We start from the raw sequence: 15,305 nt of genomic DNA on the forward strand, positions 1-15,305 counted from the left end.
AGTTTTACGTTATTAGCTGTTGATGATAAGGGACGTATAGGGGAGATATCTGGTTAAGCTATTAGCTGTTGATGAGAAGTAACGTATATGGGAGTCAATTCACAAATAATATCATGGTTGTAAGTGATGAGATGGCATGGTTAAAACTGTTCAAATGAATTAACAAATGAATGGAAGTGTAGTTTAAGATGTGTTTCTGATGCATCGTTGAATGAAGCCAATTGTGATTCTCTTTTTTAATTATGAGAGTTGATATTTGTGTTTTTATTGAAAACAAAGAGACTTTCGTCGCCGACAGTTTATTTTGGGGTCGAACCAGTGAATTATTTTCCTTTGCAGTGACATCGCTTTCTTTTCTTTAATTTTCTCAGCCAGGATTTTATTTTATTTGCTACAAATTTGGAGTAGTGATAGCAAAAAACTTTCTTTTGATAAAAAAATCCATGGGTTCTATGAGTTCTTAATTCTCTATTCTTTGTTGCTACAAATGATAGAAATACATGGATCTGCACAGATTTTATATAGACTTTATATCTAAAACGCATTTCTGTCTTTTATCTTGGGTGCAGCATTTGTTTGTATTTTTTCATGTTATTTTTATACATGATGTTTTTTATTAATAAGTGTGAGAATTATCTACATTGCAGGCTCCGACAATAAGCAATTTCTTTTGATAAAAATCCATGGGTTTTATGAGTTATAAATTCTCCATTCTTTGTTGCTACAAATCATAGAAATACACGGATCTGCATAGATTTTATCAAGACTTTATATTTGAAATCGTCTCATTTCTGTCTTTTATCTTCGGTGCCGGCATTATTTTGTATTTTTTCATATTATTTTATATGGATATCTTATGGTTTACGACGTTTTGATCAATAGCTGACTTTATAATGAGCATTATCCGCATTGAAAATCCCCACAGAAACCTATAAAGAAATTCTGAATACGTCCGAGGACAATGTTAAGTTAGCATTTAAGTTATTTCAAGTAAGCATTTATTTTTTCAGAAAAATTTTTTTTGTTTCAATAAATATGATATATAAGAACAATAATAGACTCATTGTTTACAAGATTATCAAGTGTGAGTTCTGAAATGTGTAGAAAGATTTTGTTTACGAGAATTTTTATATTAACATTGTTCACATGAATCTAACTTTCACATTTTATGGTGTCTCATATGTTTTGTTAGACCTCGTTTAGTAAAACATGAATATACACATTTATTACAAGAATATGGGTTTCCCCTAATGTGTAATTTCATGTGCCTCGTAAGTTGTTGTTTCTGTGCACATGAATAATCACATAGTCCACAAGAATATGGTTTTTCTCCAGTGTGAGTTATAATATGTTTATCTAGATTTGCTTTTTGTGAAAATGAATAATCACATATTTCACAAGAATATGGCTTTTCTCCAGTGTGAGTTCTTACGTGTATCACTAGATTTGATTGAGTTGAAAATGAATATTGACATTGTCCACAAGAATATGGTCTTTCTCCAGTGTGAGTTCTTACGTGACTCACTAGATTTGATTTAGTTGAAAATGAACATTGACATTGTCCACAAGAAAATGGTCTTTCTCCAGTGTGAGTTCTTACGTGTATCTCTAGTTTTGATGGAGTTAAACATGAATATGTACATTGATTACAAGAATATGGCTTTTCTCCAGTGTTAGTTCTGATATGCTTCGCTAGATTTGGTTTCTCAAGACGAGAATATTCCAATTGTTCCCAGGAATATAGCTTTTCTTCAGTGTGTGTACTCATATGCCTCGCTGGATTTGGTTTCTCAGAACGTGAATATTCCCATTTTTCCCAAGGAGATGGCTTTTCCTCAGTGTGAGTACTCATATGGATCGGTAGATTTGGTTTCTCAGAACAGACATATTCCCCTTGTTCCCAAGAATACGACTTTTCCTCAGTGTGAGTACTCATATGCATCGGTTGATTTGAATGATCAGAACGTGGATATGTATATTGTTCCCGGGAATATGGATTTTCTCCAGTCTGAGTACTCATATGCATCGGTAGATTTGGTTTCTGTGAACTTGAATATTGGTATTGTTCACGAGAATATGGCTTTTCTCTAGCGTAAGTATTCATATGCATTACTAGATTTGGTTTCTCAGAACGTGAATATTGATGTTGTTCACGAGAAATCGGCTTTTCCCCAGTGTGAGTACTCATATGCATCGCTAGATTTGGGTTCTCAGAACAGACATATTCCCCTTGTTCCCAAGAATACAATTTTTCCTTAGTGTCAGTCATATGCATAGGTAGATTTTGTTTATTAGAACGTTTATATTGACACTGTTCCCAAGAATATAGCTTTTCTCCAGTGTTAGTACTCATATGTATCGCTACATTTCGTTCCTTAGATTTGGTTTCTCCAGAAAGAGTTCTTACAGGCTTCTCTAGATTTGATAATCGAGAACAAACAATTTAACAACAATCCTTATGTTTTACTGAATTTGATTCATCAGAATAAAACATTTCACACGAATCCTCAGCTTTGTCATATATCGCATTAGATTTTATTTCTTAGAAAAAATCGATGCACACATTGTACAAAAATAAGAGTTTTCTTTTGTGTGGCTCATATGTTGCACTAGATGTATTTTTTAAGAAGAGGAAAATTCACATACTAGTTCAGATTCAACAAAAGCCTTCAAGCAGGAACATCTGCAAAGAAAACATATTAATTTATTTCATTTATTGCCAATATTATTTTAAGTGATTTTTGTAATAAAATATTTTTTTAATGTTTATCGTTATGGAATTTGTTTGACTCTTTATGAAAATTATTTAGAGATTTCACATTCATGCTGACACAATCATAACTATGATTAATATATTTTATATTGATACAATCATAACTATGATTAATATATTTTATATTGATACAATCATAACTATGATTAATATATTTTATATTGATACAATCATAACTATGATTAATATATTTTATATTGATACAATCGTAACTATTATGAATATCTTTTATATTGATACAATCGTAACTATTATGAATATCTTTTATATTGATACAATCGTAACTATGATGAATATCTTTTATATTGATACAATCATGATGTTTAAGAAGAATCACTTAAATTGTTATAATCATAAAATTTCTGATTGTTTTTCAGTAATCATCAGCTGATGCTTTTCTTGTGACTATTGTGACATGTTTGCTTTTTTATTCTTACCTTCCTTATTCTATCCCATAAACTAAACTGCGCAGCTTATCTTCTCAGCAATGGCCAGGAGGTTAATTTTATATTGATACAATCATAACTACGATGAATATCTCAGACTTTCTTTGTGAAAATTTCAAATATTTTAATATTCTAATAATATTCATCATCTATAAACGAATAGCTACACTCTGCTGCTTTGTTGATTCTTTACTAAAGGCAAGGTAAAAAGAGTCAGAGTAAATCATGACAAAACATCCGGTTTGGAGTTTCTTCATTGTCGGACTTTATAGCCACAATACAGCCGTTGATTACGATATGTTTAAAGGTAAATTATAATGTAAAAACAATAAACATGCTATGACACACACACACACATATATATATATATATATATATATATATATATATATATTCAAACTATCTGCTTAATGACAATTCCATATAAAGTTATCTCTCATATATATATATATATATATATATATATATATATATATAGTCTTTGAAGTTTTTAACATTTGAAACCATACAAAAATTTACTTTTTATCATTCGTTAAAAAAAAACCTAGTCAGTAAGTCATTTAATCACCTGCAATCACTACATCAACTCTCTCGAATTTACTATAATACCAATTTTATTTTTTTATTTTTCAAGGGATCATCAGTTGTTTACCATGAAACACTGTTTCGGGGATTTAAAAACAAAACAGTATATTACATCATGGCTCCCCAGCAGTGTTGATCAAACACCACCACCCTTAATCTTAGGAAGAAGACATGTTACAAAAATTTTATCCAATTTCCTATTCTTAATTGCAATTACTAACCTTTTCATAGTATAAAAATGAATTTCTTACCTGTGCGATTCTTCAATTTCCACATTTAAAATGGATACATTTTTTTAATTTATCAGTCTTGTATTTATAAGATTTGGATTAATCCATTTAACTACTTATCACCCCACTATAATTAGTAGTTTGTATATTTACATTTTTATTTATTTAAAATTAGATATATAAAGGTTAAAAATATTTTATTTTTACATAGTACATTTTTTTTATCTATAAATTTATTATATGTAATTATAAATACATTTTATACATTGCTAATATAGTTTTGGATTTCCTTTATTAATATAGTCTGGTTTATCTTAAACGATTCAAAAGCATCAGGATAGCAAACAAATGCTTTATTTAACTGTTTAAATATTTTATTTTTATCTCCACCTTGTTTTATCATCCTTATTACTAAGCTAGAAACTGGTGGTATAAAATCTGTTAATTTTAGAGTAACGCGAGCTATTCTCAAAAACTCTGACATAATGGTTCCATAAAACACAAAAACAGGGCAGGTGCTATACTTATGGGGCATATGTACTATTTTAAAGGGAAATGCGTTTCTTTTATCAAATATTTTATAAAGAAAAATCCCATCCCCAATTTTTATATCTAAATCCAGAAATGTAGCCTGTTGTCCTCTATGTTCACAATTCAATTTTAGTTCGTTTGGATATATAAGATGTTTATTTTTTTCGAATTCATCATTATCGTTTATGCATATAAGGTCATCTATAAATCTCCTACACCCATGAAAGTTATGTTTTAGATATATCTGTTTTTAATAATGATGACATATATATATATATATATATATATATATATATATATATATATATATATATACTCGAGTCTATGTAAATACAAATTTGCCCAAAATGGTGCAGGATCCAATCCCATTGGGATACCTATCGTTTGGAGTAATATTTTATTTCCTATTTTAAAATAGCATTCTTTAATAAGATGACTTACAAGTATTTTTTAAATACCTTTAGAAACACTAGTTTTGCTATTTTTATTTTTACACCAGAAAGCTTTAGAGTTTGAAAAGTCTATATATTTACCTTTTCCACCTTGAAAAGCCAAATCTACAGTATCATTTAATTCTTTTATAAGTTTTTCGTGCGGAATTTTAGTATATAGTGTACTAAAATCATAAGTAGCTATTGATTTTTCTTTTATTCTGGAATTTATTTTATCTAATTTTTCTTTCGCTAGTTTGGAATTATTTACTACCCAAAATAGATTTATATTACTATAGAATTTACTTTTCAGATGAAAATTATTTATTTGATTTATAATTAATTTAAATATTTTAGATATAGCTTTACTTAGAGGTTTAGTGATGCACGTCTTTGAACCTACAATAAATCTAGCACCAACTGGATTTTTATGCATTTTAGGTATCCAATACATACATGGAAGATTTTTGTGTTTATCTTCTAACTTTAATCCTACTTTTTCATTAATAATACTATTATTCAAAATAATGCTATCTAAATTACTATTACTTACTTTATAAGTATCCGAATCGTTTCCTATAAGTCCTACTTCTATCAATAAACATTGTATATAATATTTTTTACATATAAAAGCTATATTGTTTGCCGCTTTATCAATCGGAACTATTACAAACTTTTCTTGAAGTATTTTAAGTTCCTCCCGTATTTCTGATTTTTTTAAAAGAGGATTAGTTTTTCTAGGGTGTTTAAATTGTTTTATATGTTTAACCTTTTTATTTACGCATTCAAGTATACTATTTTTCCATGCATCAAACGTAGACTGTGCTAATTTATATTTATTTACCATTGACATAATAAAACCTTCTAGTGCTTTAGTTACTTCTTTAACGCATTTAGTGTAATTTAGGGATTTAGGTTCTCTATAATTTGGACCCTTACTAAGTAGTTTTCTTAATTTAGGATTATTTACTATATTTAAATCTCCTGTAATTACATGTTTTATCTCATTATTACAGAACGGAGAGGAATTACATTCACATTCTGGAATCTTTATATTATTATCTTTTATATTTATATGTTCTACCGTTTTCTTATAATTAAAAATCTTATTGCGTATTGTTGGCCCTAGTTTATATGTAACTATTGGTTTTTGATCTTTTTTCTGGAACTCATTTGGTAGTAATTGTATATTTTTTTGTTTATTAAATATTTTAGGTAAATTTACATCATCAAAACCTTTATTTTCATACAAAACTACACAAACATTTTTAGGTTTCTTTTTTATATCGTTCACTGGTGGCTTACATAATTTAGTGTCAATTATATCTAGAATATATTACTACCATTGAATGAAATAGTCCTTATATATCATATCCGGTTGTAATAATATTTTAGATGCTATTTCCTTCAAAACTTTCTTTTTTGTTTGATTAAGCAATTTTCTTATATAATTGAACGACTCATAAATTTTATTAATAATGATATCTTTAATTTTAATAAAAAAATCCTCGCATGAAATAACTGATTTTCTATTATTTCTATTAACAGGAGTTCTATCTCTAATACCGTAGCGAGGCAAAGCTGGATATAATCTACCTATAATTTCAGAATCTTGTATGTTATTTTTTAAATTTGACTATTCAACCCATATGGGTAAATTACTCGCATTTTTTTAATTATATCGTCTTCATTATCCTGACGCATTCTTAGGATATCGTTATCTACATTACCTAGACTATTATATCCATTACATTTAAATTTTTCAATTATTTGTACGGAAAAAGACGACTGACTACAGGTTTCTTTAAAATGTTTAACAGCATGAATACATCCCTTAGTGCTAGTCCTATGCAAATTCATGCGTTTATTTAGAGGCATTACAGTTTCTCCTACATATTGTAAATTACAGTTTTTACAGGACAACAGGTAGACCAAATTTTGGGACCTACATGACAAATCTTCTTTAGAATGATTTATAACATAATATATTTTATTAGTCACATTTGACTTATATTCTTTAGATGTTATAAGAATATTACAAGTTTTACATAAGGGTGCTCCACAAGGAGCAACCTTAAAATTATTTTCGGCCGAACAAGTCCCATTTGCCACTTCGAAAGAAGGAGTTCCTACTTCTATATTACTAATGACAACGGCTTGACCCTGTCGAGACATCTCCGACCTCCTTGGGGGGTAAGCCCTAGGGGAACTCACTAGTTGAGGACTGCCCAGACCTAGCTTGCAATCTAGTTTTAGTGACCATATTTAAAAAGTTATTTGATAATTTATTTTTGTATTTTATCAAAAAAAAAACTTTAGTACCTTTGGTACCAGAAAAGTATCCAAATAAGAGGAAGGGAACCTAGCCATACATATTCAAATACTCAATATATAGTCTTTGAAGTTTTTAACATTTGAAACCATACAAAAATTTACTTTTTATCATTCGTTAAAAAAAAAATCTAGTCAGTAAGTCATTTAATCACCTGCAATCACTGCATCAACTCTCTCGAATTTACTATAATACCAATTTTATTTTTTTATTTTTCAAGGGATCAATCATATATATTACTTTATTTCGCAAAATATTTCATTTAAATTATTAATTTGTTGTTGACCCTCCAATGTTGTTTTAATTCGAAAGATGTTTCATTTAAATTATTAATTTGTTGTTGACTCTTCAACGTTATTTTAATTCGAAAAATGTTTCATTTAAATTATTAATTTGTTGTTTACCCTCCAATGTTGTTTTAATTCGAAAAAATGTTTCATTTAAATTATTCATCTCTTCTGAAAAAATTACTTAAATATTACTGCATTATTAAACAAAACAACTTTAATCGTGTTAACAAGTGCAAAATTGCCGCCATCTTGTTTAAATCAAAACGCAAAATTATCCCGATTTTGAGCCCTCCTGTATTACGACTATTTTTTTCCAAATCCATGTTCTATTTTCTTTAATAATTTTTACCCTTATCGATTTTCGTAATTTTGGGATATAATCAGTGGCGGCTCGTGCCTGCGGAACTGCAGCACTAGGTGTATCAAAATTTTTGTAGGAATCTTTGACACCCCTAACACGAACTGCAAATAAAATATAAAAAAAAACTCGTAATTTCTCTTTTAAAGGTGGGTTGGTTATTTTCTTTATGGATTAAACTTCCAAAATAAACTACTAAAGTTGTATAAAAAGTAATAGAAATATATTTTTAAAAAATAGTAATGAAATTAATTGAATGTTACGAGTTCAGTATTTTTCAATTTTTAAACTTTAAAAATCTATCAAAATGTTTCTATTGATTCTATTTTTACGATATTTTCAGGGTCACTGAAATTTTATGCTCTTTCTAATAAACCGAATATAATATTTTAGACAAACATTTTTTTATTCACCCCCCCCCATATTTTCAAATGTCTATTAAAAAGTAAATAATGTACCAAAGTTTTATATATCACAAATTGAAGATAAAAGATCAATAAATAATATATTAAAATTTAAAACAAAAAAAGTAGTGTTTTTTGAAACTCACCTGTAAAGTTAGAAGTTTAAAACCCTTAAAAACACGGTGTTTGTTTTATAAGCTTCATAAGATAGCGGGTGGAATTATTCAATAGTTTTCACGAAATTTCTGACACTTTTACTGCAGCACCCCCAAGTCATTTCTACTCAACATTATGGATACACGTTTATTTTTTTATTTCTACGTGATCATTGTTTTACGGTACGTCTTGGATGGAAAATGCTTGAACGCTTTTGGCGATTCTTTATTCCAGAAAACCAAACCGCTTATGGGATATCAAAATGTATTCTACAACAATTAGATATAATCCTTCAAGGGAATCGCCAAAAACTGATAGCTCAGACATTTGATGGTGCTAATGTCATGAAAGGCAAAAAGCCGGGTTCAGGCGAAAATAAAAGCAGTTTATAGAAATGCACATTTCACACACTGTTATGCGCATCAACTTAATTTAATGAGAAATGCAGAAAGCATTACACGAAATGCTAGAATATTTATCTCTAACATTTAGCTATTCCGACTTTTTCTAGATCACCACAGCGTCTGTCCATGCTCAAGAAGCATCTGGATTAAAGCATTCCACGTCCATCCGCCACAAGGTGGAACTTTAACATACATAGAGTTCATGTAAATGTTCAAGCATTAAAAACTGTCACTGAAATTCAGTCAACATCATATGTAGATGAGACCGTTGCAGAAGCGACAGGAATTCTGAAATATTTGAACGAGTAAATAGTCATATTTTGGTTTGAGCTATTTCATAAAATTATGTCTCATGTTGAAATTATTTCTCAGGAAATTAGCATATATAAAGTCAATAAATACATAACAAATTTCAAAACTGCTATTTTAGAGATAAGAAACACCAAATACTGTGAAAATCCTTCAAAAACAGTCAAGGGCGAAGCTAAAGAACTGTGTGACTATATATCTGTTGATATAACGGTCAGATATTCTTCAACTAAACATTTAATACTTGCTAAATTATTTTACAAGAAAAGCTTTGCTAGTTCTAAGAAAAAAGTTCTAACTGAAGCATATCCCATGATTGACAAAGAAAAGTTTGAAACTGAGCTAGAAATATTTTATAATGAGTCAGATATCCATGAGTATTGCAAAGTAACTGATCTCCTGAAATTTATTTTGGAAAACAATTTAAACGATGTTCTTAGTGAAATCACAAAACTCATAAATATTATCTTGACAATTCCCATGACTACATCAGAGGTAGGACGTTGTTTTTCAACTCTGAAAAGAGTAAAAACTTTTCTAAGGAGCACCATGGGTTGCGAAAGACTAAATGTACTTGCAGTGCTTTCAATTGAAAAAAAAAGTTCAGTCATTCAGAAATTAAGGAGAAAATTATCAATCTTTTCTCACAAATTAAAACAAGAAGAATGGAGTTTACTTTTAAATGAATGTAATAAGTAAAATATTTACATCTATTTAGAATTCCTTTAAGTTATTGTATTTTTATACGTGTGCATACGTATAAATTATGTATATTTTCTATGTTTGTTTTATTTTTACACAATATAAAAACAGGTATTTTTTTAAAACAGCACCCCCACTAATCTTAGACAGTAGCCGCCACTGTGATTATATATATATATATATATATATATATATATATATATATATATATATATATATATATATATATACATAAAGAGGCTTTGCAAATTCTTTTAACCAAACATAAAATATTAATATGATTTTTTTTAATTTATGTTTCATAAAATTCTAAATTTCTTTAACCAAACTTAATTAAAATATATTTATGAATGATTTTTCCGATAGGTTTTGGGGAAATGAGTTTTTTTTCGTGTTTTCACTCAAATGTCAATGTTAATCGTTATTTAAAATTTAAACAGATTAGAGATCCCGTTAAATATATCTCCTCCCCGCCAAAGCCGCTCGGAATTTTATAAAGTATATTTTTTATGCACGTAATAGTTTGTAAAAAGTTAAGATATGACATATTTTTGTTCGTGCGTCTAATAAAGTTTGTAATATAAAGTTTGTAATGTAAACGAAAAAAAGAACACCTCGTTTTGTATTAAAAATAAAATTAACATTGGCGTTTAACTTAAAACATTAAAAAAATATCGTTTCAAAAACAGCCGTCAATTGGATTAATTTCTCCTCAACATCGTAATTTTTACAGACTCGAAGACACGTTGGAAATGTAAAGCTTCAAGAAATCCAAATCAATTATTACTTATTTTCGTAAAACACAATTAAAAAATTGTTTACAAAAGTTTCACGTTTTATTTTATGCCAATTTGTTAATTTGTTTTACAATAAAAACGGATGTTCAGACTACTATATTTTTCACTTGATGTTTTCACGAAACGAAAAGATGTTCCAAACATCACGTACATTTTTCAAATAGTTTTATTTTTAAATAAGAAAATCACATTTTATAGGTGTTGTAGAAATGATCTATGATCCTCTACTAAAATATCAGTAAAGAAAGATAACTCAACAATAAGCCGTGCTTATTGGCTTTATATTGTGATGCCTGCGAATTCCCATTAATCGCCTAAGATAGTTTTCCCTAAAATATTTTAACTACCTTATACATTTACATGACTTTTAAAATATGATAAATTCGTTTCGTTATGGCTATGTACATCAGAAAGATTTTTCGATGTTTGTTTATATTAATATTTTAAATAAACGCATTTCAAATGAAAACATGACATACCTACTAATCATGTCGAAATTAGAATAAATTTAAAAAATATATCAAATTAACCTATAGAAAATAATTACGAGAAAGTATAAAGTGTTTGTGTAGATTCGTAATCGTTTAAACCCAACACATTTCAGGTGTAAACATGTCGAAATGAACGTATGTTTAAAAAATTTACTCATAATGATCCAGTAAATGTGCTAGATATATTTTAAACAAAAAATCGTCCATAATTACGTTCTGTTTAAAAAAGTTTAGGCCTTAATTTAAGTCAATGTAAGTCAAGTGAAATAATAAACCAGTTTTTCATAATTTTTTCAGAAGTTCCAACTTTTCTGTTGGAACTTCTGCCGTTTATGAACCGTTTTTTGGGTTTTTTTTTTTTTTAGATGGGAGTTAAATTCAAATTTATAGTATTTATTGTTAGTTTAAGTTCGAAATGAGCCCTTTCCTCTTGGGTTTCTTAATAACGGTAATTTTTCGATTTACAATTGAACAAATTGTTTCGTAATGTTTTTAATATATATATATATATATATATATATATATATATATATATATATATATATATCATTTTTAAATGTTTTCATAAACAGCATTTTTCAGGATTAAAAAATTCATAAATATACTTTTTTTATACCTCATGAACGAATTGTTTTTTCGTACGACGGCATCATTAATTTCAGTAATATATATATATATATATATATATATATATATATATATATATATATATATATATATATATATATATTCCTTTAGTATATGCGAACGCGATGTGATACGACACCCCACTACGCCCGATCGCACGCGAACATATCATGTGAGAAAACACTACCGAATGTGGTGAAATGGCACAAAATAGTCCCAAGTTCTAAGGGTTCATACTATGCAAACGGTAAATTTGCGGCGGGTTTGATTATCAGATACGTTGTCAGCGATCTCGAATGCCCCTAAAAAACAAATTAGAGTGGTCGGTGTTCTGTTGTAACGTAAGGTAACATTTACCGTAAATAATTTGAAATAAGGTTTGAAATATGTTTATAGTAATTATTATCTTTCAGATTAGCAAAACAATATTTTCAGCAATTTTACGAAAAACCTTTAAATAAATTCATTTTCTTTTAGTGGCCAAATATTGCTAATATACTATTAAGCATGAAATACTTTGACGAATCGATACAAAAAAAAAATTAATAACTGCGCATTTTGCTAAAAATACGATAATTTATTCCAACAATTCCTTGTTACTTAATATCAATTCACCTGTGGTCGACTACAGATGCTAAAAATAGTTGTTCTGTATTAACAAACAGTTGTTATCTCCTCTTTTCCAAAATTACAAACATGCCTGCACGATGCAAATTGCCAAGAAACTAGGAAAAGGGACTGAAAGTTAATTTTCCCCCCCGTAGTGTTTTTCTTTAACGGTAACTTATTAAATCTATGTTTTCAAAATATAATTTTTCCGGATTAAAAATTCATAATATACTTTTTTTGTACACCTCGTAGTACTGCCGTATTCCATAAAATATATTTTTGAATTCATTGTTTTTCATACTACGGTGCCATTAATTTCTGTTAAAATACTATATTTTTCTTCAGTGTATGCAGAATACAGACCGTGCTATTTTCGTTAGGATTTTCGGCAGTCTTGCTGTTAATCGCGAGAGAAAAGTGTAAAAATAAGTTTGTTTTTTTTCTGTATAAAGTCGTTTTTATGATGGAATGAAATTTGGCCCGTAGCGTACTTTTTGGCGAGCTGGCGTCCCAGAAAAGAATCACCGGGTAGGGGAATCTAGCTAACTATTTTTAACTTAAACTAACAATAAATACTATAAATTTGAAGTTAACCTGAAACTCTTATCTAAAAAAAACAAAACGGTTCGTAAACTGCAGAAGTTCCAACAGAAAAGTTTAATTTGTGTTTTTATTTTTTGCTTAACAATATACGGTAAAAATTGAATTTAACTTGAACATCCAGCAGTCTTGCAGTTAAGTCCCGGCAAAGTTCGACAACTCTTGAAGGGTCACATCAGTATTTTACACCGTCAAATCACGAATATTACGAATTATTAGCTTTAAAATAAAAATAAAAATTATTAAAGTTTTAAAAAATATATAATTAATATAAAAAAATATTTAAATATTGGAAGTAAGCACTTAATTAAATAAAGTAAATGAACAAAGTATACATTTTTATATATTCATAACTATTTATTTAACAGAAAAATGAAAAAAATTTTCAGAAAGTGTATTATTGTCTTAACAGAAAAACGAACAAAATAAAATCTGAAGTAATGAACCACGTAACAAAATATGAATTTATACAAAATAAAAACAACTTTGAAAATTAAACATTTCTTAAAATGTTGTCGTCTTATGCTTTAATAATTCGTCGAAATTTTATTAATTATATATTTTATATTAATTACTTTTTTTTTTTTTAAACTAATAATTCACTGATGTGACCTTTCTAGAGTTGTCGGGACTTCATTGCAAGATGCAAGACTGCTGGATTTTCAACTTACATTCAATTTTCATTCATTTCTCACAGTATATTGTTAAACAAAAAAAAAAATAAACTTTTCTGTTGGAACTTCTTCAGTATACGAACCGTGTTTATTTTTTCAGGTTAAATTCCAATTTATAGTATTTATTGTTAGTTTAAGTTCAAAATAGTTGGAGTCCCCTACCTGTTTTGGTTGGGTTTCTACATAATAACGTTATTATTACAATTTACAATTGAACAAATTGTTTCGTAGTATTTTTCTCAAGTTATATAACAGTAAAATCATTTTCAAATGTTTACAGAAATAGCATTTTTCAGTAATGCCGTATTTTACATAAGATATTCCTGAATTCATTGTTTTTCATACGACGGCGCCATTAAATTCTCTAAAAATGTCTTTTACTATCCTTAATTACAGTGAGGTCATGAAATGGTTGAGAAAAAAAAAAAACGCGCGTTAATTCAAATGTTTATCTCTTTCTTATTAGTACTTTTTTTTTCAGAACGTATTTAAAAAATTGAAATTATGGATAAAAAAAAAATATCTTGCATGTTATTTATGTTATGTGCTGAAATAAATTATTGCTTAGAAACTTATTATTTAACATGGAGAGTGTGTTGTAAATATTATGCACTTTCACCTAACAATTCTAAAAACGCTATGGAGTTCAGTTCATCGAATTCCCTTATACACAATTTTTGTCGCAAAGAGAACGACAGCATTAGTAAAAAATGTTCTTCCTTTTCTTTTTAAATGTAATTTATATGTAAATAAAGGACGTATTCTAATCTTTAAAATCCATAATACAACGAAATGGTCAATTGCTTTTTAACGCATAAGGAAACGTCCCCCCCCCCGTGTTTGTTAATATTGGAGGATTGTCAATATAACTCATCGTGTACTTTACTTTTATTAAATCCAACTTTGAAGTTTTCTGTAAAAATTCCTGCTCATTATTAGTGTGTCAACTATCTTGCTTGCTAGGACCTCGACGATGACGTTTTTCAGCTGAAAGGCCATCTCTTACGATGGTCGTGCCTGGATAGTTTTTTTTTTTTTTGTCTGTGCGTGTGTATGTGGTTGAACATTTTTTAAAGCGTCTATTTAATTAAAAACAAGTAATGACGAGTTGGTAAGTTAGAACGACAAGATAGCCGACATTCAAACATTCAACTGGGAAGTCTCGATAATCACTTCAATCATGAAAACAAAAACTACAGATCGACATTTATACTTGTCGGCCATGTTTTTTTCTTAACTTTGCAATTCGACATCACTTTATTTTCGAAACAAATAAAACTTTAAAATAAAAAAAAGTCTACTTGTTATATATTTGATTTTTAACAAATCTTTTTTGTTTGTTGTCTTCTCAGCTAATATATATTTTTAGAAACTTTCATATATATTTTTAATAATAATTAGAAACATTTATTCCGATTTTTTTTTTGTACAGATTACATTTTATTAATAATAATAATAATAATAATAATAAATAGAAACATTTATTCCGAATCTTTTTTACAGATTAAATTGCCTTTTACTTATTATAGGATGTTCAGGTTGAATTCAATTCTTAT

At 28.2% G+C, this 15,305-nt stretch overlaps 1 protein-coding gene across 1 annotated transcript in view; it reads right to left on the reverse strand.

The window, feature by feature from the left end:
- Nucleotides 1-905: 905 nt before the first annotated feature.
- LOC145270964 (uncharacterized) overlaps nucleotides 906-15,305 on the reverse strand; it is a 15,566-nt gene continuing 1,166 nt past the window's right edge. Inside the window, exon 2 of the mRNA XM_080126509.1 lies at nucleotides 906-2,683. Coding sequence (XP_079982635.1) covers nucleotides 1,160-2,353 — 1,194 coding nt within the window. The 5' untranslated portion in view covers nucleotides 2,354-2,683 and the 3' untranslated portion in view covers nucleotides 906-1,159. The remainder of the gene's footprint in view (nucleotides 2,684-15,305) is intronic.

Source organism: Euprymna scolopes, chromosome 46 (genome assembly GCF_053919585.1).
Source record: "Euprymna scolopes isolate OS-2025 chromosome 46, ASM5391958v1, whole genome shotgun sequence".
Taxonomy (NCBI): Eukaryota; Metazoa; Mollusca; class Cephalopoda; order Sepiida; family Sepiolidae; genus Euprymna; species Euprymna scolopes.